This window comes from Carassius auratus, chromosome 34, assembly GCF_003368295.1.
Source record: "Carassius auratus strain Wakin chromosome 34, ASM336829v1, whole genome shotgun sequence".
In the NCBI taxonomy this organism is placed as follows: domain Eukaryota; kingdom Metazoa; phylum Chordata; class Actinopteri; order Cypriniformes; family Cyprinidae; genus Carassius; species Carassius auratus.
The window spans coordinates 746,752-773,373 of record NC_039276.1 but is presented as its reverse complement, the minus strand read 5'-3'; the positions used below and the strand labels follow the sequence as shown (position 1 = coordinate 773,373).

General features: G+C 42.1%; 1 protein-coding gene across 1 annotated transcript; it reads left to right on the top strand.

The window, feature by feature from the left end:
- Positions 1-118: 118 nt before the first annotated feature.
- LOC113052890 (GTPase IMAP family member 8) lies at positions 119-18,158 on the top strand. The gene is made up of 6 exons (XM_026217345.1): positions 119-221; positions 2,463-2,509; positions 13,935-14,558; positions 15,367-15,960; positions 16,153-16,770; positions 17,259-18,158. Exons 2-6 carry the CDS (start codon positions 2,497-2,499, stop codon positions 18,035-18,037), a joined length of 2,628 nt encoding a protein of 875 aa, XP_026073130.1. The 5' UTR covers positions 119-221; positions 2,463-2,496; the 3' UTR covers positions 18,038-18,158.
- Positions 18,159-26,622: the final 8,464 nt, after the last annotated feature.

Here is a 26,622-nt window from a genome sequence, read left to right as displayed (position 1 = left end):
CAATCTTTGTAAGCATGTTGAGTAACCCAGACTGCAATCTGGACTACTACAGTATGTAAGCATAATGTTATGAACCTGAGAATGTGATTCTGCTCTGCTCCACTAGAGGGAAGACAAAGACTTATTTGTACAGGTTCCCAGAATCGAAAGTAAAAGAGAACGAATACACGCTATTTCGAGCCTTTAAGACTACAGGTTGCTTAAAAGAAGGGTATTTTGCGGTAAGTTTAAAGCATTTTCTTCATAAGACCATGTAGGTATATAAAATAAGCTGCTGTTTATATTTTCCTTTTGCATGGAATTTCAAACTCGGATCATTTTATTCTGACAGTTTAATGTGGCAATATCTGACGGAAATGGCAGAAACGTTGATGATGATGAAAAGGGCTTTTTAAGTGATATTTACTTATAACTGTTATCGACTGTAGGAAAATGTGAAGTATTTAGTAATTATACTTGCTTCTAGGCCAAGCATTATAATTTGATGTTAATTTGGATTTATAATCGAGATCTAATAAAACCGGAAATTTAAGTGTCCGGATCCTTACACACCCTAAAGTGACTAAATAGACAATCAATCGTGCTCACAGAAATGTAACTTCCATGTATTTAAAGCCAAATAATTATGTTTCAGTTTAATGTCATTTCAATGTAATTAAAATGGCACCCAAAAGTATAATACTTAAGTAAAGTTTGAATTTCCGGGACCAATAACTCGTGAGCTAAACTCTACACAAATAACACCTCTTTTCAATGGTAGAAGCGTAGCTAAACAGCTACAACCTAATTGTCCTCTAAACCAGCTTTACTCAGCAGTGTAAAAAATGCATTGATCTCTATGGGCAGACAGCTGAGAGACGATTCGAAGGGACCGTCTGCGAAGTGCAAAACCGGAAAAGTGTTACTACAAAAACGGTCAATAAAGGTGCCAAAGAATAGAAAACTGTATTTATCATGGCATAGCTGAATAATAACAATTCTGTAAATGGAAATGACATATCGTGAGCCTCAAACACCATTGTTTCCTCCTCCTTATGTAAATATCTTGCATGCAAAAGACAACTGAAAAATTGTTAAATCAGAACATGACACCGACTGTGACATTACAGTCAGGATCATAAATAGTTACGCCCCCAACATTTTCATATACCCGCAAATATGTATATATTGTTATTGTTATTATTATTATTATTATTATTAATAATAATATTATTATTTATTCATATACCTAAACAACAGTGACAAACATCATATTCAAATAAACAGATCAACTCTGAACATCAGCAAGCTGCTAAAAATATCTCAGCAGACCACAAGGTAGTACAATTTTTATGGTGTCATGTTCTGAATTGTTAAGGTGCTTGTGTGACGTGCAAGATTGGATAAGCTCAAGAACATCACATAAAGGTTTCACTTCAGTTTGAAGTGACTCAGTGACTGTATAACAATTTTCCATCCATTTAGATTACGTAGTTTTAACATAAATCAATAAACTTAATGTGATTTATGTCCATCAAGGTGAGTGTGATTTCACCAACATGATCCTGGATCAACATCCTTGTTGATCCTGGAACAACATTTCAATCAACCAATCAGAATTGAGATATAACTTTTCAGATGATTCTATACCCTTGTTAATTAGCCATCGTTTCCCACTGATTTAATGAATACATTATGGTTAGGGTATGGGTCACCATACTTGGCTGTATGTCACTTCACTTATTTTTGGACAATAATGTTGATCCAGGAATGTCTTACTTGGCAAAATCACGGCGACCATGAATAAAAGTTTTGTGCAATAGTTGATGACAAAGTCCCCACACTGCTGAGTGTTCATGTGTTTCCACACTACAGAGTGCTAAAGGAGCATTGAAGAAATGCTGGAGTTAAGAAGATAATTATGTGATGATTGAGCTTTAGTGATGAAGAGCTGCTGTTAACAAGCACTACAGAGTGTGGAAACACGAAGATGAAAAACTTTAGAGTATATATATATATTTCGTTTCAATCATCTTCGTCTGTGGCTGAAGTCAGATGTAGTTCTTGTGTTTCTCTTTCCTTCAGTGATTCTGCTTGTTAACAGCAGCTCTTCATCACTAAAGCTCAATCATTACATAATTATCTTCTTAACTCCAGCACTGCTTCAATGCTTCTTTAACACTCTGTAGTGTGGAAACACATGAACACTCAGCAGTGTGGGGACTTTGCTGTAAACTATTACATAAATCTTACATGTTTCACTCACATATTACTGATGGATATTAATCACATTAAGTTTATTGATTTATGTAAAAACTATGTAATCTAAATGGATAGAAAACTGTTATGCAATTGAATTACATAAAATGTAAATTTAGACAGCAATTTTTTTTTTTTTTTTTGAGTGTGTTTAGGTTATTGCATGTTTAAACAGACTCTGTGTGCTTAATTTATAATAACAAAAGTGATTTAATCATTTTCAGCTTCCACAGAAGTATTCAACACCAAACAAAGAAAATGAATGACACAGGTGAGTACATTTATAATCCTAGATATCATTGACATTCTTATTTTTTGGGAAGCAACTGTATATATATATATATATATATATATATATATATATATATATATATATATATATATATACTAACTAAACGTCGAAAACGCCTCTTTTACCGCCATGGGTACCGCGGCGGTGGCGGTATAAAGTGCATTTGCAGCTTTTGACCGCTGAGGGGCGCTTTAACCACAAGTTATCAAACAAGCGCATCAAAGCACATTTTCGCAAATAGACATCAGTTTTGCCTTGCTGATGTGTTGCATTTGACTGCTTCAGTCACGGAAAATGAAAGAAAAACACTATAGTTTAAATATTTAATATGTTTAATATTTAATATTCACAGATGAAAGTTTGGTATTTATGAAGTTATGTGCATTTCTTAGAACGAGAAAGAGAAAGAGTCGTTGCTTATATTTTCTAAGTTACATGGTATTAAACCATATTTTAGATTGGACACATTTAATAGGTGTGCAGTATTATTTATATTATATTAATTATGCGTTACATTATTCAAAATAAATTGTGGTTTACTTTGCATCCGAGCATTAAAAGTGGAAGCCTATTTTAGGGGGGTAGGCTACATGGATTAAAATGCAAAATGTCAATATTTTGATATATTTATGCCTGTATTTTAATTTATATTTTAAATGTAAATATATTTTTTCCTTTAATAAAACAAGATGCATTTTTGTTATTCATTAACTTTCCTTTATTTTGACATAACTTATTGGGAAAAAGACATTTGTCTGTAAACTGATTAAGAAATTGTTGCATGTTTATATGTGAAGCACTGTATAATTTTGTTCCCATTATTTAGGCCAAATTTGCCTAAAACAAGAAACGAATAAAATTAAACGGGCACCATTAAATCTTTGAAACTCTAAAGAATTAATAAAACGTCCTCAGGATTAAACTCAAGTTCTCTCATTATAATCAACAACATTCACACGATGTAAAAAATACTGCAACAAAATGATAAAAAAAAAAAAAACAGTACTGTTGTCATGATTCTGCCCTCGTGTCCTTGATTTTTCCTAGTCTTGAGGCAGGATCATGACAGACCCGTGTTTGTGTTGTCTCGTTCCCTTGCCCCGCCCCCCTTGTTAACCTAGTCGTGTCTTGATTGTCCCATCTATGCCACCTGTCGTGTCTTGATTGTTGCCCCTATTTAGATCTCCTAGTGTGCGTTGTCTTTCGTCGGTTCATTGTACCTCTTATGTGATTTGTGTGTTCCTCACCTGTGATTGAGATATTGTATCCTGTATAACCGTGAGTGTTATTTGTAGTTAGTGTTCTCCTGTTTTGAGTCTTTGTTTATCTAGATTAATCAGTCCTGTTTAGTTATTGTTGTATCTGCCCTAGTCCTGTTTTCCCCCTCGTGGGTTTTTGTTTTTCCCCTTTTTGTAAATAAACCCCTTGTTTTGTGATTCCCTGTCTGCACCTGAGTTCCTCCCTACCAAAATCCTGACAGAATGAACCGACCCCGAAGGAACTCAGCAGACAGGAGGCAATGCTGGATGGCATCAGCCAGCCAGCGAGGTTGTTTTGAGGGCTCTCGCCTTGTGGTGTTCCGGGGGACCAGGGGAGGTCGTTCCGGAGCGAGCGGGCGAGAGGAGGAGCCCCAGAGGTCCCCACCTACCCAGCTGCCGGCGATCCCGGAGGGTCGTGTCCTGGCCGTGGCAACCCTGGGGGATCAGTTAGGTCCCCCCAAGATCCTGAGGTACCTCCCACTACCTTAAGTCTCCCCAACAAGCGAGGGAGACGGCTTTCATGGGAGTCAGCTTCAGAGTCTTCGGCGTCCGAGGCTGCCCTGCCCGAGACCAAACTCCCCCAACCCGCCTCTGACCCAGCTGTAGCCTCTGCACCGCGCCCGAGGAGGAAGAGGAGGAAGAAGGGGCCTGCCGGTCCTGTGACCCTGTCTCCTCCCGTGCCAGCAGCGGAGAGCGCTGGCGTGCCCGTGCCAGCAGCGGAGAGAGCTGGCGTGCCCGAGCCAGCAGCGGTGAGCGTGCCCGAGCCAGCAGCGGTGAGCGTGTCCGAGCCAGCAGCGGTGAGCGTGCTCGAGCCAGCAGCGAAGAGCGCTGGCGTGCCCGAGCCAGCAGCGGTGAGCGTGCCCGAGCCAGCAGCGGAGAGCGCTGGCGTGCCCGAGCCAGCAGCGGAGAGCGCTGGCGTGCCCGAGCCAGCAGCAGTGAGCGCTGGCGTGCCCGAGCCAGCAGCGGTGAGCGCTGGCGTGCCCGAGCCAGCAGCGGTGAGCGTTGGCATGCCCGAGCCAGCAGCGAAGAGCGCTGGCGTGCCCGAGCCAGCAGCGGTGAGCGCTGGCGTGCCCGAGCCAGCAGCGGTGAGCGTTGGCATGCCCGAGCCAGCAGCGGTGAGCGTGCTCGAGCCAGCAGCGAAGAGCGCTGGCGTGCCCGAGCCAGCAGCGGTGAGCGTGCCCGAGCCAGCAGCGGTGAGCGTGCCCGAGCCAGCAGCGGTGAGCGTGCCCGAGCCAGCAGCGGTGAACGTGCCCGAGCCAGCAGCGGTGAGCGTGCCCGAGGCGGCAAAGAAAGCCGTATTCAAGTCGGCAGTCGTGAGAGCGGAGGAGAGAGCCGCGGCCGACTCTGCAGCAAAGACTCTTGTACAGTCGGTCTCCTCTCATAAGGAGATGCCAATTGTCCTAGCTGCTAAAGCCTTTTCTGATTATTTGTCCCGTCTTGTCCAAATTTTAGAAATCCCCGTCAGTCCTGTCTTGTCCCCTGACCCTGTCCCCAGAAGTCCCAAGTGTCCAGCCGTTGTCTCCCCGTGTCCTGTTGATGTGCCCCCGTGTCCTGTTGATGTGGCCCCGTGTCCTGTTGATGTAGTCATGTGTCCCGTTGATGTGGCCCCGTGTCCCGTTAATGTCCCCCCGTGTCCTGTGGTCCCCCCGTGTCCAGTAGATGTTGCCCCCCCGTGTCCAGTAGATGTCGTCTCCCCGCGTCCCGTAAGTCTTGCCCCGCGTCCCGTAAGTGTTGCCCCGCGTCCCTTGTCTGCTCCTGTCATGTCCCCTGTCAGTTGTCCCGAGAACCCTCCCCGCCCCTCACCACCCAGACCTGCCCGTACCCCCCGTCGTCAGCCTTCATCCTGTCCTCCTAAGATTCCTACCCCTCCCACCCGCCCTGGTCTGTCCCCCATGAACTTTGTGGTCCCGCCCCCTCCCCTTCCCTGTTTGTTTTTTTTTATTTGTCACCCCAACCCTGCCATTGTGTATTCATGTTTGCCGTTGTTATTATTTGTCATGTCTTGTTGGTTTGTGTCGGTGTCCCAGTCCGTCCAGTCAGTCATGTCCCGTGTATGATGTTCCCTTGAGGAGCGTCTGGAAGCCGCTCCTTAAGGGAGGGGTTCTGTCATGATTCTGCCCTCGTGTCCTTGATTTTTCCTAGTCTTGAGGCAGGATCATGACAGACCCGTGTTTGTGTTGTCTCGTTCCCTTGCCCCGCCCCCCTTGTTAACCTAGTCGTGTCTTGATTGTCCCATCTATGCCACCTGTCGTGTCTTGATTGTTGCCCCTATTTAGATCTCCTAGTGTGCGTTGTCTTTCGTCGGTTCATTGTACCTCTTATGTGATTTGTGTGTTCCTCACCTGTGATTGAGATATTGTATCCTGTATAACCGTGAGTGTTATTTGTAGTTAGTGTTCTCCTGTTTTGAGTCTTTGTTTATCTAGATTAATCAGTCCTGTTTAGTTATTGTTGTATCTGCCCTAGTCCTGTTTTCCCCCTCGTGGGTTTTTGTTTTTCCCCTTTTTGTAAATAAACCCCTTGTTTTGTGATTCCCTGTCTGCACCTGAGTTCCTCCCTACCAAAATCCTGACAGAATGAACCGACCCCGAAGGAACTCAGCAGACAGGAGGCAATGCTGGATGGCATCAGCCAGCCAGCGAGGTTGTTTTGAGGGCTCTCGCCTTGTGGTGTTCCGGGGGACCAGGGGAGGTCGTTCCGGAGCGAGCGGGCGAGAGGAGGAGCCCCAGAGGTCCCCACCTACCCAGCTGCCGGCGATCCCGGAGGGTCGTGTCCTGGCCGTGGCAACCCTGGGGGATCAGTTAGGTCCCCCCAAGATCCTGAGGTACCTCCCACTACCTTAAGTCTCCCCAACAAGCGAGGGAGACGGCTTTCATGGGAGTCAGCTTCAGAGTCTTCGGCGTCCGAGGCTGCCCTGCCCGAGACCAAACTCCCCCAACCCGCCTCTGACCCAGCTGTAGCCTCTGCACCGCGCCCGAGGAGGAAGAGGAGGAAGAAGGGGCCTGCCGGTCCTGTGACCCTGTCTCCTCCCGTGCCAGCAGCGGAGAGCGCTGGCGTGCCCGTGCCAGCAGCGGAGAGAGCTGGCGTGCCCGAGCCAGCAGCGGTGAGCGTGCCCGAGCCAGCAGCGGTGAGCGTGTCCGAGCCAGCAGCGGTGAGCGTGCTCGAGCCAGCAGCGAAGAGCGCTGGCGTGCCCGAGCCAGCAGCGGTGAGCGTGCCCGAGCCAGCAGCGGAGAGCGCTGGCGTGCCCGAGCCAGCAGCGGAGAGCGCTGGCGTGCCCGAGCCAGCAGCAGTGAGCGCTGGCGTGCCCGAGCCAGCAGCGGTGAGCGCTGGCGTGCCCGAGCCAGCAGCGGTGAGCGTTGGCATGCCCGAGCCAGCAGCGAAGAGCGCTGGCGTGCCCGAGCCAGCAGCGGTGAGCGCTGGCGTGCCCGAGCCAGCAGCGGTGAGCGTTGGCATGCCCGAGCCAGCAGCGGTGAGCGTTGGCATGCCCGAGCCAGCAGCGGTGAGCGTGCTCGAGCCAGCAGCGAAGAGCGCTGGCGTGCCCGAGCCAGCAGCGGTGAGCGTGCCCGAGCCAGCAGCGGTGAGCGTGCCCGAGCCAGCAGCGGTGAACGTGCCCGAGCCAGCAGCGGTGAGCGTGCCCGAGGCGGCAAAGAAAGCCGTATTCAAGTCGGCAGTCGTGAGAGCGGAGGAGAGAGCCGCGGCCGACTCTGCAGCAAAGACTCTTGTACAGTCGGTCTCCTCTCATAAGGAGATGCCAATTGTCCTAGCTGCTAAAGCCTTTTCTGATTATTTGTCCCGTCTTGTCCAAATTTTAGAAATCCCCGTCAGTCCTGTCTTGTCCCCTGACCCTGTCCCCAGAAGTCCCAAGTGTCCAGCCGTTGTCTCCCCGTGTCCTGTTGATGTGCCCCCGTGTCCTGTTGATGTGGCCCCGTGTCCTGTTGATGTAGTCATGTGTCCCGTTGATGTGGCCCCGTGTCCCGTTAATGTCCCCCCGTGTCCTGTGGTCCCCCCGTGTCCAGTAGATGTTGTCCCCCCGTGTCCAGTAGATGTCGTCTCCCCGCGTCCCGTAAGTCTTGCCCCGCGTCCCGTAAGTGTTGCCCCGCGTCCCTTGTCTGCTCCTGTCATGTCCCCTGTCAGTTGTCCCGAGAACCCTCCCCGCCCCTCACCACCCAGACCTGCCCGTACCCCCCGTCGTCAGCCTTCATCCTGTCCTCCTAAGATTCCTACCCCTCCCACCCGCCCTGGTCTGTCCCCCATGAACTTTGTGGTCCCGCCCCCTCCCCTTCCCTGTTTGTTTTTTTTTATTTGTCACCCCAACCCTGCCATTGTGTATTCATGTTTGCCGTTGTTATTATTTGTCATGTCTTGTTGGTTTGTGTCGGTGTCCCAGTCCGTCCAGTCAGTCATGTCCCGTGTATGATGTTCCCTTGAGGAGCGTCTGGAAGCCGCTCCTTAAGGGAGGGGTTCTGTCATGATTCTGCCCTCGTGTCCTTGATTTTTCCTAGTCTTGAGGCAGGATCATGACAGACCCGTGTTTGTGTTGTCTCGTTCCCTTGCCCCGCCCCCCTTGTTAACCTAGTCGTGTCTTGATTGTCCCATCTATGCCACCTGTCGTGTCTTGATTGTTGCCCCTATTTAGATCTCCTAGTGTGCGTTGTCTTTCGTCGGTTCATTGTACCTCTTATGTGATTTGTGTGTTCCTCACCTGTGATTGAGATATTGTATCCTGTATAACCGTGAGTGTTATTTGTAGTTAGTGTTCTCCTGTTTTGAGTCTTTGTTTATCTAGATTAATCAGTCCTGTTTAGTTATTGTTGTATCTGCCCTAGTCCTGTTTTCCCCCTCGTGGGTTTTTGTTTTTCCCCTTTTTGTAAATAAACCCCTTGTTTTGTGATTCCCTGTCTGCACCTGAGTTCCTCCCTACCAAAATCCTGACAGAATGAACCGACCCCGAAGGAACTCAGCAGACAGGAGGCAATGCTGGATGGCATCAGCCAGCCAGCGAGGTTGTTTTGAGGGCTCTCGCCTTGTGGTGTTCCGGGGGACCAGGGGAGGTCGTTCCGGAGCGAGCGGGCGAGAGGAGGAGCCCCAGAGGTCCCCACCTACCCAGCTGCCGGCGATCCCGGAGGGTCGTGTCCTGGCCGTGGCAACCCTGGGGGATCAGTTAGGTCCCCCCCAAGATCCTGAGGTACCTCCCACTACCTTAAGTCTCCCCAACAAGCGAGGGAGACGGCTTTCATGGGAGTCAGCTTCAGAGTCTTCGGCGTCCGAGGCTGCCCTGCCCGAGACCAAACTCCCCCAACCCGCCTCTGACCCAGCTGTAGCCTCTGCACCGCGCCCGAGGAGGAAGAGGAGGAAGAAGGGGCCTGCCGGTCCTGTGACCCTGTCTCCTCCCGTGCCAGCAGCGGAGAGCGCTGGCGTGCCCGAGCCAGCAGCGGTGAGCGTGCCCGAGCCAGCAGCGGTGAGCGTGTCCGAGCCAGCAGCGGTGAGCGTGCTCGAGCCAGCAGCGAAGAGCGCTGGCGTGCCCGAGCCAGCAGCGGTGAGCGTGCCCGAGCCAGCAGCGGAGAGCGCTGGCGTGCCCGAGCCAGCAGCGGAGAGCGCTGGCGTGCCCGAGCCAGCAGCAGTGAGCGCTGGCGTGCCCGAGCCAGCAGCGGTGAGCGCTGGCGTGCCCGAGCCAGCAGCGGTGAGCGTTGGCATGCCCGAGCCAGCAGCGAAGAGCGCTGGCGTGCCCGAGCCAGCAGCGGTGAGCGCTGGCGTGCCCGAGCCAGCAGCGGTGAGCGTTGGCATGCCCGAGCCAGCAGCGGTGAGCGTTGGCATGCCCGAGCCAGCAGCGGTGAGCGTGCTCGAGCCAGCAGCGAAGAGCGCTGGCGTGCCCGAGCCAGCAGCGGTGAGCGTGCCCGAGCCAGCAGCGGTGAGCGTGCCCGAGCCAGCAGCGGTGAACGTGCCCGAGCCAGCAGCGGTGAGCGTGCCCGAGGCGGCAAAGAAAGCCGTATTCAAGTCGGCAGTCGTGAGAGCGGAGGAGAGAGCCGCGGCCGACTCTGCAGCAAAGACTCTTGTACAGTCGGTCTCCTCTCATAAGGAGATGCCAATTGTCCTAGCTGCTAAAGCCTTTTCTGATTATTTGTCCCGTCTTGTCCAAATTTTAGAAATCCCCGTCAGTCCTGTCTTGTCCCCTGACCCTGTCCCCAGAAGTCCCAAGTGTCCAGCCGTTGTCTCCCCGTGTCCTGTTGATGTGCCCCCGTGTCCTGTTGATGTGGCCCCGTGTCCTGTTGATGTAGTCATGTGTCCCGTTGATGTGGCCCCGTGTCCCGTTAATGTCCCCCCGTGTCCTGTGGTCCCCCCGTGTCCAGTAGATGTTGTCCCCCCGTGTCCAGTAGATGTCGTCTCCCCGCGTCCCGTAAGTCTTGCCCCGCGTCCCGTAAGTGTTGCCCCGCGTCCCTTGTCTGCTCCTGTCATGTCCCCTGTCAGTTGTCCCGAGAACCCTCCCCGCCCCTCACCACCCAGACCTGCCCGTACCCCCCGTCGTCAGCCTTCATCCTGTCCTCCTAAGATTCCTACCCCTCCCACCCGCCCTGGTCTGTCCCCCATGAACTTTGTGGTCCCGCCCCCTCCCCTTCCCTGTTTGTTTTTTTTTATTTGTCACCCCAACCCTGCCATTGTGTATTCATGTTTGCCGTTGTTATTATTTGTCATGTCTTGTTGGTTTGTGTCGGTGTCCCAGTCCGTCCAGTCAGTCATGTCCCGTGTATGATGTTCCCTTGAGGAGCGTCTGGAAGCCGCTCCTTAAGGGAGGGGTTCTGTCATGATTCTGCCCTCGTGTCCTTGATTTTTCCTAGTCTTGAGGCAGGATCATGACAGACCCGTGTTTGTGTTGTCTCGTTCCCTTGCCCCGCCCCCCTTGTTAACCTAGTCGTGTCTTGATTGTCCCATCTGTGCCACCTGTCGTGTCTTGATTGTTGCCCCTATTTAGATCTCCTAGTGTGCGTTGTCTTTCGTCGGTTCATTGTACCTCTTATGTGATTTGTGTGTTCCTCACCTGTGATTGAGATATTGTATCCTGTATAACCGTGAGTGTTATTTGTAGTTAGTGTTCTCCTGTTTTGAGTCTTTGTTTATCTAGATTAATCAGTCCTGTTTAGTTATTGTTGTATCTGCCCTAGTCCTGTTTTCCCCCTCGTGGGTTTTTGTTTTTCCCCTTTTTGTAAATAAACCCCTTGTTTTGTGATTCCCTGTCTGCACCTGAGTTCCTCCCTACCAAAATCCTGACAACTGTTATTACCTTAATGCTGGAAAGATGCTATTTTTTTTCTTTAATACTAGCCCATCATGCATTTAACCATCCACTCAGCTTTAAGAGCTGTTCAGATTAAAACTGGCAGCTCAGCAGTGAGTCAGTGTCATGGTTGGAGGACCTGTTAATATTTTTTCTAGTTTATATTTCCATCTCGTTATGCCGCTGGTTTAGATTTTTTTTTTTTTTTTTTTTTCTTATATAAATTATTTGTAAATAGAGCAGTCACTGTCTGTGTCTACACCGGACGCGAAAGTTGTCATCTGTGCCCCACAGCGAAAAGTGTGTCTAAACTTGATGACATCACACTATAGTGTCAAATCATCTGAACACAGTGTCAGAACATTTAATCATAAACAGAACGAGCATCAGTTCACTGATGGGGATCGTGTCCAGTGTATCCATCACTGTGTTCTGTTGTCTTTTGTTGGATCGTTCCACTCGTGTCCGGTGTAGACCTGGCATGCGTTTTTTATTGTTTTATTTTACAGCCCTGCTTGTTTTAATGTTTTTATTAAATATCTGTGTTGCATGGTCATATTAAGTAAAAGAAACAGACATTGACTTGTCCAATATATATAATTTTATTAGACTAAAAAACAAATATTTTATTTAATTTTGTCAGCTATTTTTATTTAGTCTACTGTTTTTTTTTTTTTTGTTTTTTTTTACTATTTTACTACTGTTTATCACATTGTTGTTGCTATAACCCCACATTATATAAATGCCACTCTCTAGTAAACATATGTACGACAGTTAGTAGAAGCTAAAGATTAAGGTTCAAAAAAGCTGTAAGTATGGATTTTTTTTTCTTACACAAATGCATCGTATTGGTTCAGAAGGCTTTTATCAACCCCTCAGGGCCATGTGGAATTCTATTATAATTGATGGTGCAATTTTTTGGAACTAAGAATTTGGGCTACCTTCCACTCCCATTAAGTCAAGTCAAGTCTGCTTTGTTGTCAATTCTTCCACATGTACAGTACATACATACAGATAATCGAAATTGTGTTACTCTCAGACCGCTGGTTCATACAGATAACACTAAAAGTAGAGCCTAAAAATTCTAGATCAAATATAAAATATATCATATAGAATAAGGGAATGTAAAAAATCACTGAACATATAATACAAATAAAAATTACATTAAATAAAGCAGCACAAGGCACATAGTGATGAGACATCACAGACAGAGTGCAAACAGTGAACAAACAGTGCATATAAAAAGATTTTTAGTGCAAAAAAAAAAACTTATTCAATCTGATTAAAGTGACAAAAGGATCAAGAGCAGTTATTTTATTTACACTGACTGATGAGATGAGAGCCCTGTCCGCTCGATAGCACATCAGCTGGTTGAGCTGAATAGTGCAGTCTGGAACGTTGCTGCTAAGCCATTTTCTCTTAACACAAAAACACAACAGTCTCTTACAGTCTTCTTAGTTGAATGTAATAATAGGATGTAGTCCAGTTTATTGTCCAAAGAACATATGTTACGATGGTGGAGATAGATGGCTTGTGTGAGTTAGCCATTAGCCTATCCCAGATACTTCCGTGTTAACCTCTCTTCTGTTTCCTCTCACACCACTTGTGTCGCTTCAGCTGTGGGTGAGATGCAGCAGTGAGGGTCAGTGATGGTGAAGGTCTTCGGAGCAGACCGAGACCCGCAGCTGTTCTGCATGCGCAGAGTTTAACTCTAAAAGTGCGGTTCTGCCGACATCCAGCAGAAACTCACGACTGTATTCGCACTTAAAGCTGCAGTATGTAACTTTTGACACTCTAGCAGTTAATAAACAGAACTGCTTGCGTCTTGCGGAAGAACATCGTAGCCGGATCTACTTCTCTCTGTTTATGTCTATGAAGAATCACAAAGGTACTGGGTTACTCCGCCGCGGTATCCCCGAAGCAATCTAAAATAGTCCGAATATAAACACTTATTATAGATGTACCCTAGTGATTCAGGACAAGCTAAAAACACGGTTTGGAAAATGGATTCATGGTGTACTCGCTTATTATATACATTTTTCTACATTTTGAACACAAACAAAGTTATGGACCCCAGCTCTGATTGGTTGTTTCTTACCGGGAGCGATGGAGTTTCTGCAAATGGCAATAGGACACTGGGAGGAGCCAGAGGAGCTTGATTTTTTCACAGATTATCTGTCTCATATTCTACTGTCAGGACATAATGACAGGTTTAACAAATATGTAAAAAATATTTTTTTACAAAAGTTACCTACTGCAGCTTTAAAGACAGGTACACGCGATGACAATGTACAAAAATACGAAAATACTGTTCTGTCGGGACAGAGAGAAGCTGCTGCGCGTGGACGCAAATCATGGATTAGCCTGGACATTATTTAATATAACTTTGTATTTGTCTGGAAGAGGAAAGTCATATACACCTTTTTGGATTGCTTGAGGGTGAACTATCCCTTTTTAAAGATGCTGCTTTGTGCACAGAAATTACTGTGGAAACAGTTCTATTTCTGGGGTTCCATAAGCACCACCTGCTGCCAGACATTGGATTGATAAAAAATCTTAAAACTTTGGATAATAAGGTAGCCTATAATGTATCATTTTGACTCAACTTTTTTTATAAAAAAAAAAAAAAAATTGATTTAAAGGCTGAAATGTGATGTGTACCATTCTATAAAAAAAGTTTTTATAATGAAAATTAGCTTTTTCTTCTATTAATGTTTTTCATTACTTGTATACATTACATTTGTGCACCATTCTGTACTGTTTCATTTGGCATTTAAGAGTTTAAAGGTAAGTTAACAATCATGTAAATAAAGTTTGATACATTTTAAATGTTGTTAAAATGGTTTAACTCCATATACTACTCTTTCATTCACAGGATCAGCTTCATCTGAACTCAGGATTGTTCTGCTGGGTAAGACTGGATCAGGAAAGAGTTCAGCAGGAAACACCATCCTGGGCAGAGAGTATTTTAAGAAAGCTGTTTCACCAGAGTCAGTTACTGAAACCTGTGAGAGAGGAGAAGAAATGATTGGTGATCGACTCATCGCAGTCATCGACACTCCAGGCCTGTTTGAAACGAGAATGACAGAAGAAGATTTAAAGTCGGAAATAGTGAATTGTGTAAACATGTCTGTTCCTGGCCCCCATGTGTTTCTTCTGGTCATCAGAGTGGGGAGATTCACAGAAGAAGAGAAGAAAACAGTCAAATGGATTCAGGAAAACTTTGGAGAAGAAGCTGGACAATACACCATCATTCTGTTCACTAACGCTGATGAACTAGAGGAGCTACCATTAGATAATTATATCAGTGAAAGCAATGATCTGAAGGCTCTGGTTGATGATTGCAGTGGCAGAGTTCACTCATTCAACAACAAGAACATGAACAATCGCTCTCAGGTCACTGAACTGTTGAGGAAGATTGAGAAGATGGTGGCTGACAATGGAGGAGAGCACTACACTAATGAGATGTATAAGGAAGCTCAGAGAAAAAATCAATTCTGTAAGTGTGTTTGTGTATTTAAAACATATTATCACCATGATATAAAGAACAGCAGAGCAAGTATAATGTCTAGAAGTCAATGAGTAAGTTTACATAGACATCACTAATCTAATTATTCACCTTATTCTGAATAAGACAATAGTACGATGAAGGTGTTTACATGAGTTGCTTTTAAAATATTCCTTTCATGTTCCTGTTTTACATGGTACATAGATTGATTAATGGCACCCATCATTACGTCCCCACGCAACGCCATCTAACGTTCCCTCCAGAATTTCATGTATCTACCTACAGTTTTTCCGCAGTACCATATACAGTTTAGGGTGTCTATTTTAAAATTTAAAGAAAGCTTCAAGTTAAGTTAATCATTTGTCATTCTATGCATGCAAACAGACAACAACAGCTAAAAATGTGCCTTCTTGCTTAGCCATGCTCTTTTGTATGCCGTCAAACGGTTGACCACAGCTGTGTGTGTATCTTGTTGCAAAATGTGGTGAAAAGTCCTACTCGATGGTAATAATGTGATTGAGGTGTGTAAATGTTTATAGTGCACTTCAATAATGTGACTAAAATAGGAATCCTCCACGTCTGAATTCGATTTGTGTTTACTAAGGTAATGAAACATCTCTCTTTACATTGCAGATTCTTAATCAGAGTATTATCTTCATTGTGTTAATATCAGAATCTTGTTGTCCATGTAAACTTACTCAGTGACTGATTCTATAAATCTAGAATAAGTCACTATTTGTTTCCATTTATATTGTATTGATATATTTAATGCAGTTTTATTTGACGTTCTGATTGCCAGGGTCAGAGACACCTCGAATTGTGCTGCTGGGTAAAACTAAATCAGGAAAGACCAGTGCAAGAAACACCATTGTGGGTCCTGAGAGTCTAAATTTAACATATTCTGCCACTGAAACCTGTGAGCTAGAAGAGGTGCATGTGGATGGAAAGAGCGTGAAAATAATTGACACTCCAGAACTGATTGATAAAGAGAAGATGAAGGATGAAATAGTTAAATTTGTTTGCATGTCTGCTCCTGGTCCTTATGTGTTTCTGCTCGTCATCAGACTGGATGAAAGATTCACAGATGAAGAGAGGACAGCAGTGAAATGGATTCAGGAAAACTTTGGAGAAGAAGCTACTCGATACACCATCATTCTGTTCACTCATGCTGATGCAGAGACACCATTAGATGAGTATATCAGAGAATGCAATGATCTGCGGGCTTTGGTTAATAAGTGCCATGGCAGATTTCACTCATTCAACAATACTGGAACAAGGAACCAATGTCAGGTCTCAGAACTGATGAAAAAGATTGAGAAGATGGTGGTGGACAGTGGACCAGAGAACTACACTGTTGAGATGTTCAAAAAAGCTCAGATGAAATATCAGTTCTGTAAGTGTGTTTGTGTTTTTAAAGAAATATTATCACCATGATATGAAATAAACAGTAGAGTAAATATAAAATATATCCAGGTTCCTCTCATTTTGTCTTGATAAGTCTAGAATCAGTCACTGTTGGTTTTATTTATTGTATTGATATATTTAAATGCAGTTGCTCAGTTTTATTTGATGTTCTGATTGCCAGGGTCAAAGAAACCTCGAATTGTGCTGCTGGGTAAAACTAAATCAGGAAAGACCAGTACAAGAAACACCATTGTGGTTCAACAGAGTCTAGAGAGGGGACATTTACCAGATTCTGTTACTGTGACCTGTGAGCTAGAAGTAGATGGAAAGAACATGATAATAATTGACACTCCAGGACTGACTGATGCACCAGAAGAGACACTGAATGATGAAATAAATCGTCTCGTCTCGGCATCTGCTCCTGGTCCTTATGTGTTTCTGCTGGTCATCAAACTAGACAGAAGATACACATATGAAGAAAAAAACACAGTGAAATGGATTCAGAAGAACTTTGGAGAAGAAGCTACTCGACACACCATCATTCTGTTCACTCATGATGATGTACTAAAGGGAACACCATTAAATCTGTATATCAGTGAAAGTCAAGAACTCCAAGCTATTGTTAATAAATGTGGTGACAAATTTCACTCCTTTAACAATAATAATCTGAGCAACAAAAATCAGGTCACCGAACTGCTGAAGAAGATTGAGATGATGGTGGAGGAGAATGAATGGAGGTTCTACACTAGTGAGATGCACAATATCGCTCAGAGAAAGCGTCAAGACAGAGCAAGTTTCTGTAAGTATGTTTGCGTCTTTCTGTATCTTCCTTTAAACAAATACCATCATTATATAAACAGTGGTGAGAAATTAAAATGTTCCTCAGGATCACCCCTCCATCAGTTACTGTTCATAACTTCATAATGTACTTATTTACTGTTTCAAATTAGGTTAATCATTCAGCCTTGTCAATCATTAGTACAAGCCTATTGCTAAATTAGCTCTCCTTGGAGTTTATTTCTGTCCACACTTGTAAAAATTAACACTGAAGCAGGAACAAAAAAAAAAACCCAAAAAACTTTTCTTAGACTCACAAGACATCAAGAGTCAGTGTGAGAATCACAACAACGGTGACCATCAAAAAAGCATGTTGTAGCCTATCAAAACCCATTAAAGATAGCAAGCCAAGTTTTATTAACTCACGACTTGATGGGCAGAAAACTAGAGAATTATTTGCTAATGTCTGGTTTGTATTCACTCTGTTTTATTTGACAATCTGATTACCAGGGTCTAAGACACCAAGGATTGTGCTGCTGGGTAAAACTAAATCAGGAAAGACCAGTACAGCGAAAACCATTGAGGGCCGAGAGAGTTTTACTGGAAAATGGGAGAAACAAGAAGCATCTGTAGCTGGAATGAACATGAAAATAATCAAAACTCCTGGAATGATTGATGTACCTGAAAATAAGATAAAGGATGAAATAGAGAAGCTGGTCTTCATGTGTGATCCTGGTCCTCATGTGTTTCTCCTGATCATCAAACTGGACACGGGATTCACAGACGAGGAGAATAACACTGAGAGATGGATTCGAAAGAACATTGGAGAAGATGCTTTACATCACACCATAATTCTGTTCACTCACGCTGATCATCTGAGGGGGAAAACATTAGATGAGTATATCAGCGAGAGAAGATTTCTTCAGTCACTGGTTAACAGCTGCGGTGGCAGATATCACTCATTCAACAATCAGGATAGAGGTGATCGCAATCAGGTCATAGAACTGCTGGAGAAGATTGAAAACATTGCAGAAAGAAACAGATGGGTGCACTACACAAATAAAGAGTTTGAAGATATTCTTAAGAATCAAATCCGTAAACTACGTAATATTGCATTAGTAGCTGGGCCAGTAGGAACAGTAGGCATAATAGCAGGAGGAACAGCTCTGGTAGCAGCAGAGGCAGTCGCAGCACCAGCCGTATTAATCGGAGTAGGAAGTGCAGCTGTAATTGGAGGAGCAGTAGTCGGAGGACTAGCAATCCATAAAAAAATGGCTAAAAAAGATTAGGAAACGTTTGCTAATTTGCTCTGAATGACTGCTGCAATCATCAAAGTGGTTATGGATGGATGACACATTATTACTTAATGTTTTATAATGCTTGTAATAAATATTTCATGTTTAAATCTTCAGTAGAGTAATAATGACTAATTCTGGCTTGATTGTAAATTTTGGGTTTATTATATAGCAAAGGTAAATAAGAGTTTGATAATTGTGCTCCATATATCCTCCAAGATGCTTACATTTCAATTTGCATTAATCTGTTATCTGTTGACTTTTTTTAGTTGACTTTCTTAGTTTAACCCTTGTGCATCCTTATAGACATTTATGTCTTTTCATTATTATTATAATAAAAAAATACATGTATTAAAAATGACACATGTGGTGTAGAACAGATGTTTTAAGTGTGCTCAGGGACACATTAAAGATCACCCTCAGGAGTGAATCCCATCAGAAGCTCCGTCCAGAGTTCACTCAGATGAAGGTCAGTGACTCTGAACTCCTTCGAGACGTTCATATTTATATGAATTAGTGTTTACTGTCCCCGATCACACTTCACACTTGGACATTTACAACACATTTGTAATGATTTTAACATCTGTAAGAACCGCTGAACTTCACAAGATCTCACAAAACCCCTAACAGGTCCCGTGGAGCGGTCTGCCAGCCGCAAGGCCTCATGGGAAACATTTATACGAGAGTTCAGTGCCTCAGAGTCATGTTTATATGAAGGAAATATATGAATTCAGGATAAAATCAGGGAAAGCGTGACCGATTAGACTTTCAGTTATGAGTTAAAGACGGCATGAAATAAGAGCAGTGTTTAATCTTTGTCTGTGAGATACAGTCGACTCATCGAACCTTACTACATTTGAAATCACTTTCACAAACATGGAAAAAATATTCAGGACTCATCACTCAGAGACATGCAGACTATAAAACTGGCATACGATAGAGTCTAGTCTAGTTTTTTTATTATTTATTCACAATTTCAAAATTCAGAATTTCTAATTATTTGTATTATTATTATTTTTTTAATATTTCAAATCAATTTTATATTTTTCATTATACTTTTAGTTACACTTTTTGGTGTGTTTTTGCTATTTTTATTATTTCTAAATATAGTTTCAGATTTGTATTTCATTTTTTATTAATACTTTGAATTAGTTTTATTTTATAACTTTTGTAATTAAAATTTTAGGTAAAGCTTTTGTATTTTTGTGTTTTTGCTTATGCACACACATACACACGCACGCACACACACACACACACACACACATGTCTGGTCAGCTATCCTTGTGGGGACTCTCCATAGGTGTAATGGTTTTTATACTGTACAGACCGTATTTTCTATCACCCTTCACCAACCCTACACCTAACCCTAACCCTCACAGGAAACTTTCATTTTTAGATTTTCAAGAAACTTCATTCTGTGTCATTTATTAGCTTGTTTACCTCAATTTAGGTCCCCACCGTGACACGAGTCCCCATGAGTCAGTGTGTATTCAGGTTTAAGTCCCCACCAGAATAGAAAAACAAGTACACACACACACACACACACAGACTCACTCTCTCTCACACACACACACACACACACACACACACACACACACACACACAGATATATAGTTCTTATTTTAAATTTAAGGGTAAAGTTTTAGTCATTTTGTTATGTTTTTTTTTTTTTTAGCCTTTTTATTTATTTATACAGTATTGTTCAAAATAATAGCAGTACAATGTGACTAACCAGAATAATCAAGGTTTTTCGTATATTTGTTTATTGCTACGTGGCAAACAAGTTACCAGTAGGTTCAGTAGATTCTCAGAAAACAAACAAGACCCAGCATTCATGATATGCACGCTCTTAAGGCTGTGCAATTGGGCAATTAGTTGAATTAGTTGAAAGGGGTGTGTTCAAAAAAATAGCAGTGTGGCATTCAATCACTGAGGTCATCAATTTTGTGAAGAAACAGGTGTGAATCAGGTGGCCCCTATTTAAGGATGAAGCCAACACTTGTTGAACATGCATTTGAAAGCTGAGGAAAATGGGTTGTTCAAGACATTGTTCAGAAGAACAGCGTACTTTGATTAAAAAGTTGATTAGAGAGGGGAAAACCTATAAAGAGGTGCAAAAAATGATAGGCTGTTCAGCTAAAATGATCTCCAATGCCTTAAAATGGAGAGCAAAACCAGAGAGACGTGGAAGAAAACTGAAGACAACCATCAAAATGGATAGAAGAATAACCAGAATGGCAAAGGCTCAGCCAATGATCACCTCCAGGATGATCAAAGACAGTCTGGAGTTACCTGTAAGTACTGTGACAGTTAGAAGACGTCTGTGTGAAGCTAATCTATTTTCAAGAATCCCCCGCAAAGTCCCTCTGTTAAAAAAAAGGCATGTGCAGAAGAGGTTACAATTTGCCAAAGAACACATCAACTGGCCTAAAGAGAAATGGAGGAACATTTTGTGGACTGATGAGAGTAAAATTGTTCTTTTTGGGTCCAAGGGCCACAGGCAGTTTGTGAGACGACCCCCAAACTCTGAATTCAAGCCACAGTACACAGTGAAGACAGTGAAGCATGGAGGTGCAAGCATCATGATATGGGCATGTTTCTCCTACTATGGTGTTGGGCCTATTTATCGCATACCAGGGATCATGGATCAGTTTGCATATGTTAAAATACTTGAAGAGGTCATGTTGCCCTATGCTGAAGAGGACATGCCCTTGAAATGGTTGTTTCAACAAGACAATGACCCAAAACACACTAGTAAACGGGCAAAGTCTTGGTTCCAAACCAACAAAATTAATGTTATGGAGTGGCCAGCCCAATCTCCAGACCTTAATCCAATTGAGAACTTGTGGGGTGATATCAAAAATGCTGTTTCTGAAGCAAAACCAAGAAATGTGAATGAATTGTGGAATGTTGTTAAAGAATCATGGAGTGGAATAACAGCTGAGAGGTGCCACAAGTTGGTTGACTCCATGCCACACAGATGTCAAGCAGTTTTAAAAAACTGTGGTCATACAACTAAATATTAGTTTAGTGATTCACAGGATTGCTAAATCCCAGAAAAAAAAAAATGTTTGTACAAAATAGTTTTGAGTTTGTACAGTCAAAGGTAGACACTGCTATTTTTTTGAACACACCCCTTTCAACTAATTCAACTAATTGCCCAATTGCACAGCCTTAAGAGCGTGCATATCATGAATGCTGGGTCTCATTTGTTTTCTGACAATCTACTGAACCTACTGGTAACTTGTTTGCCACGTAGCAATAAAAAAATATACGAAAAACCTTGATTATTCTGGTTAGTCACATTGTATTTTGAACAATACTGTATTTTCTGTACATGTGACCCTGCATGTGAAAACACAGCTAAAGCTTTTTATTTTTATTCTTTTTTTATTTACTGTATTCTACTTAAAATCATCCTTTGTAAAGATGTAGAGCATTCTGTGAAAAATATAACCTTTATATATTTAATATTTACAGAGTAAGGCCAGGTCAAAAAATTTTAATTATAGTGAAATTAATGGTTAAAATTAAACTTTGATGCTTGTTATGTCATAATTAGATTTTGAGACTTTAGACTGGATTTCACTGACAGGGTCACATATAATGTGATATTTATTTTAATTTTAATTAATAGTTTAAATTTATTTTTATTTGTATAAATTTCTTTAAATTTATTCATTTGTGTATATATATATATATATATATATATATATATATATATATATATATATATATATATATATATATTTGTATATATATATATATATATATATATATATATATATATATATATATATATATATATACATTACTATTTTTAATGTTTTTGAAATAAGTTTCTTCTGCTCATCAAGCCTGCATTTATTTGATCAAAAATACAGATAAAACTGTAAAATTGTGAAATATTAATACAACTTAAAATAATAGTTTTCTGTTTGAATATACTTATATATATATATATATATATATATATATATATATATATATATATATATATACTTTTTATTCATTAAAGTATCCTAAAAAAAGTATCATATGTTCTGAAAAAATATTAAGCAGCAGAACTGTTTCCAACTTTGATAATGAATCATCATATTAGAATGATTTCTAAAGGATCATGGTAAATGATCTTAAAAAATCAGCTTTGCATCACAGAAATAAATGAATATTTTTTCTGTATTTTTGATCAAATACATGCAGGCTTGATAAGCAGAAGAAACTTCTTTCAAAAACATTAAAAACAATAATGTTTCCAAACTCTGTGCTCATCACAGGGGAACAGCAATAAATCAGTCTGACGTGTGGCCTGCTTCACACTGAAGTGTCATGTGTTTAGAGTGTTGCTGGGACAGAGACATTCAGCCCATGTGCAAGACATTTGTTTGAGATAAACGAGAAGAAATGATGGGCTGACGAGCTCCACATCTGGATGCATGAACGAGGAAACCTTGAGCTTTCTCAACTCTTTAAGAGGCATGAAGCACAGAAACATATGAGAGACACCTGCAGCATTCAGCGCTGAGGTCATGTGACTGATGATGAGGCGTCAAACAGAACTGGACGAGACGAGTAGTATCCGTTATACATTAGAGGGGTCATATGATGCTATTTAAAGGTTTCTTTTCTCTTTGGAGTGTCACAAGCTGTTTGTGAATGTCCCTAAACTAAACTGAAAGTCTCAAATCCAAAGAGACAATCTTTATTAAAGTTAAGACTCGTGCATGCCCCCCAAAACCAGCTTGTTCACACACACCCCCACACGTCTACATCATGATGTGGCAAGATTTGCATAACACAGTTAACGTTCTACTGATAAAACAAAGTCACCTACATCTTGGATGCCCCAGGGGTAAGCACATACACATCGGATTTTCATATTTAAATTTTTGGGTTAACGATCACTTTAAGGTTATCTGTATATAGAAGATATAAGCATTGAAAGCTTACAAGTTCATATCTTCTGCCAAAATGGTATGCTTGTGAATATTCAAAAATAAAAAAAAATAAAAAATAATAAATAAATAAATATATGGTCTACAATTAAATTTGTTGTTGACCCTGATATTATAAAACAAAATAAAATTAACTTACATCATAAATTTAAATATGCTGTTGACCCTGAAATTCTAAAAAAAAAAAAATTTTATAAATAAAATCATTTAAAATTACTATATGGTTAAAAATGAAATCTGCTGTTGACCCTGACTGAAGTCTGTGATCAAACTGAGAGAAAGACTGACATTCATCGGTTCTGTTTTCTGACTGTAATTAGCTGATCTTCACTGAATCTGAGTCTCTGATGATTCGAGTGACTCTCGTGTCTTTAACTGATTGATTCCGCAGCTCATAAAACAGTAGAAATGAAGCTCTAAGTGAGTTTCGGGGTCAGATGGGGCAGTCAGAGGAGACTTTCTCTGTTATTAATCGAAACTCTGATGCACATTTTGCTCAGAGTGTTTCAGTCGACCTCTGAGCAGAACAAGGATCAGATCAAGAGTCAGATCTCCTGATAATGAGACCGAACGAGATTCTGTCTAAACTGAAAACCCAGCACGAGTTCAGGACTGTCTCTGTGTGTCAAGAAAAAACTGGACTCATTTACTGCAATTATCTATCAGTGATCGCTCACACTTATAGTTCAGTTCAGAGAGTGCATCATCCTGATATTAACGACTCATTAAATCATGTGTTGCTGTTACTTTAGTGATACATTTTCACCTGCTGCACTAAAAAATATTATTAAGTATATTCATTTTTATTATTACATTTTTACATGTATTATTATTTTATTTTAATAGTTTATTTTATTTTATTATTTATTGTTATTATTTATTTATTTGCTGATTAAGAGAAACAATTGAGGTAAATATTTTTATTTATTTATTTGTAACTTATTTACTTATTTAATTTAATTTGTTTTGGCTGTCTTTTAATTTTTTTGCATTTTGAGAGAAATAATTGTGACAAGGAAATTTTAGTAGTAGTAGTAGTTTGCTGTTTAAGATAAACAGTTGAGACAAATAATATTATTATTTTTTGTATTTTTTTATTTATAATTTAAGAAGAATTTGCTGTTGAGAGAAGCAATTGAGACCGAATTGTATCAATATTTTTATGTATTTATTTCTGAGAGAAACAATAAAGACATAAAGAATTGTATTTATTTATTCATTCATGCATTCATTCATATGGCTGGCTGAGAGAGACATAGAGAGTTTTCATTCATGCTATTATCAGACGACAAATTGTTGGTCCAATGAAGAGAAAACAATGAGGAAATTAAGTTTTATTGATTGATGTATTTATTTATTTTAATTTTAATTTTAGGTTTATTTTTAACCAGAGAGATCAGACTCTGTTCTTCTCATAATCTCAGAATAATGTGTGTTTCCTGCTGTGTGTTCAGGTCAGCCGTGAGCGAATGGCAGCTTGTTCAAATCAAAATGACCAAACGAGTCGATGATGAGCTTCTAGAAATGCGTTCATCCCGTGACAACATCCGAGCAAAACAAGGTCATTTCTTTTGTTGTCATACAGTAATTGCTTCCATAAGGCTTTCATAAGAAACATCTCTCACATTAATAATGAAAACTTATGGCACTGTGAAGAAATGTGAGGAAATCAAACACTTGGCTGAACTTTATAACTACAGTGATGAATTACAGGATCTCAAATACACAGATTTTTACTTGAAATATTATAAAGCACTCATCTTTTATGCCAGTTGCCCATTACCTTTTAATTCAAATGTATGTATATTAATTCAGCTATATAAATTGGATATTTTTTTAAAAAATATATATATTTAAATTATATATATATATATATATATATATATATATATATATATATATATATATATATATTGATAAAAAATAACTAGATTATAAAAATTAATTATAATATATTATTTAAAAAAAATTAGAATATACATTGAATTAAACATTAAAATTTTCATGTAAATCATACTAGAATAAGCTTTGTCTTAATTACAACTTTTTACAATGTTTTTACCAAACTTTGTTGAAAATACAGATAATCAGATGTGCATTAAATATGCTATTTAAAAAGCTATTAGGAAAGAAAATGACTTAATTAGTGAATTATTGATTTTGAATAAATCAGAATTCTCCTGAATGAATCAGATCTAGAGCATGTTTTATTAAAACCACTGGCTTCTTAGAAAAGAACCTGTCACTGGTAAAGCTTCATGGTGCAACAGAATGAGAAAGATGCTTCCAGTCTCTCTTCATCCAGCTGAGCTCACACAGCTTTCACTTCCATGTCCATAAACCCAAGATGTCCATCTTACCTTCACCAAACAGCCCATAATCTCAGATAAATCAGGATCTTGCTTGGCTTCTTGTTTGTTCAGCCTCTGGTTGCTTCATGAACTCAATGATTCAAACTCAATGATTCACCTGCAAAATCCCTCAAGTTCATCTGGAACGACGAACACCACATTCTTCTCTTTATGTCTCTGGTTTAAAGGTCAGTGATGTAATAAAAAAAATGGATGTTTGTGCCCATGTGTGTCACGTACGGTGATACAATAAGCACGGGAGAGATCCAAATGCGGGTAAACAGGTTCATTAGGGGCAATCCAAAAGAATAAACAGTCCAGGCCGGGTCAAAACCAGAAGATCCAAAACATAAACGCAAACCAAAACACACGGGAAAAGCAGACTCAGGAAAGTAACATCCATACGACAAGGACTCCATGACAAAGACTCAAACAGACTGGGTATAAATACACAGAAGGATAATGGGGAAACAGGAGACAGGTGGGGAACAATCAATTAACTAAAACAAGGAGGAAGGTGACCAAATAAGGGAACAGGAAGTGATGAGATGACAGACACCGTGGGAACGGAGGACACCTAGTGGACACCCAGGGAACACAACCCAGACACTGTGACAGAACCCCCCCTCTACAGAGCGGCTTCCAGACGCTCCACGATAGACAACACAGAGACCAGGAGGGAGGCGGACAGGTGGAGGCTCAGAGGGAGGGACAGAGGGCCAGAATAACTGAGGGGAACAGGGACAGGAGTGAAGACACAAAACAAGAAACAAACAGTAAAATGAAGCCCCCCCAGGGCGGAGCAGAAGACCACCATATCCGTGTGGTCAGAGCGGGAGCCCCCCAGGGCGGAGCAGAAGACCACCACGTCCTTGTGGTCAACGCCAGAGTCCACCAGGGTGGAGCAGATGACCACCACGCCCCTGTGGTTGAGGCCGGAGTCCCCCAGGGTGGAGCAGCAGACCACCCAGTGACTTGACTTGACTCTGGAAGTTCAATGGTGACCCGCCTTGTCTCTGGAAGGTCATCGGTGACTAGCCCTGACTCTGGAAGGTCATCGGTCAGCATCGGTCAGCGCCTCTGGGACGGCAGCGGCCCGCTCGGGAACGTCCTCCTGGACGGCAGCGGCCCGCTCGGGAACGTCCTCCTGGACGACAGTGGGCTGCTCAGGAACGTCCTCCGGGCTTTGAGGAATGGTAGACGCCTGTCTCCTCCTCCTCCGCCCTCTATGATGGCGAGTCGGTGGCCCCTTGTCTGGAGACTCAGGCGTTGA

Coding starts and splice junctions, on each gene's coding strand:
- LOC113052890 (XM_026217345.1), top strand. Junction 14,559..15,366: donor TCAGAGAAAAAATCAATTCT/GTAAGTGTGTTT, acceptor TCTGATTGCCAG/GGTCAGAGACACCTCGAATT. Junction 15,961..16,152: donor TCAGATGAAATATCAGTTCT/GTAAGTGTGTTT, acceptor TCTGATTGCCAG/GGTCAAAGAAACCTCGAATT.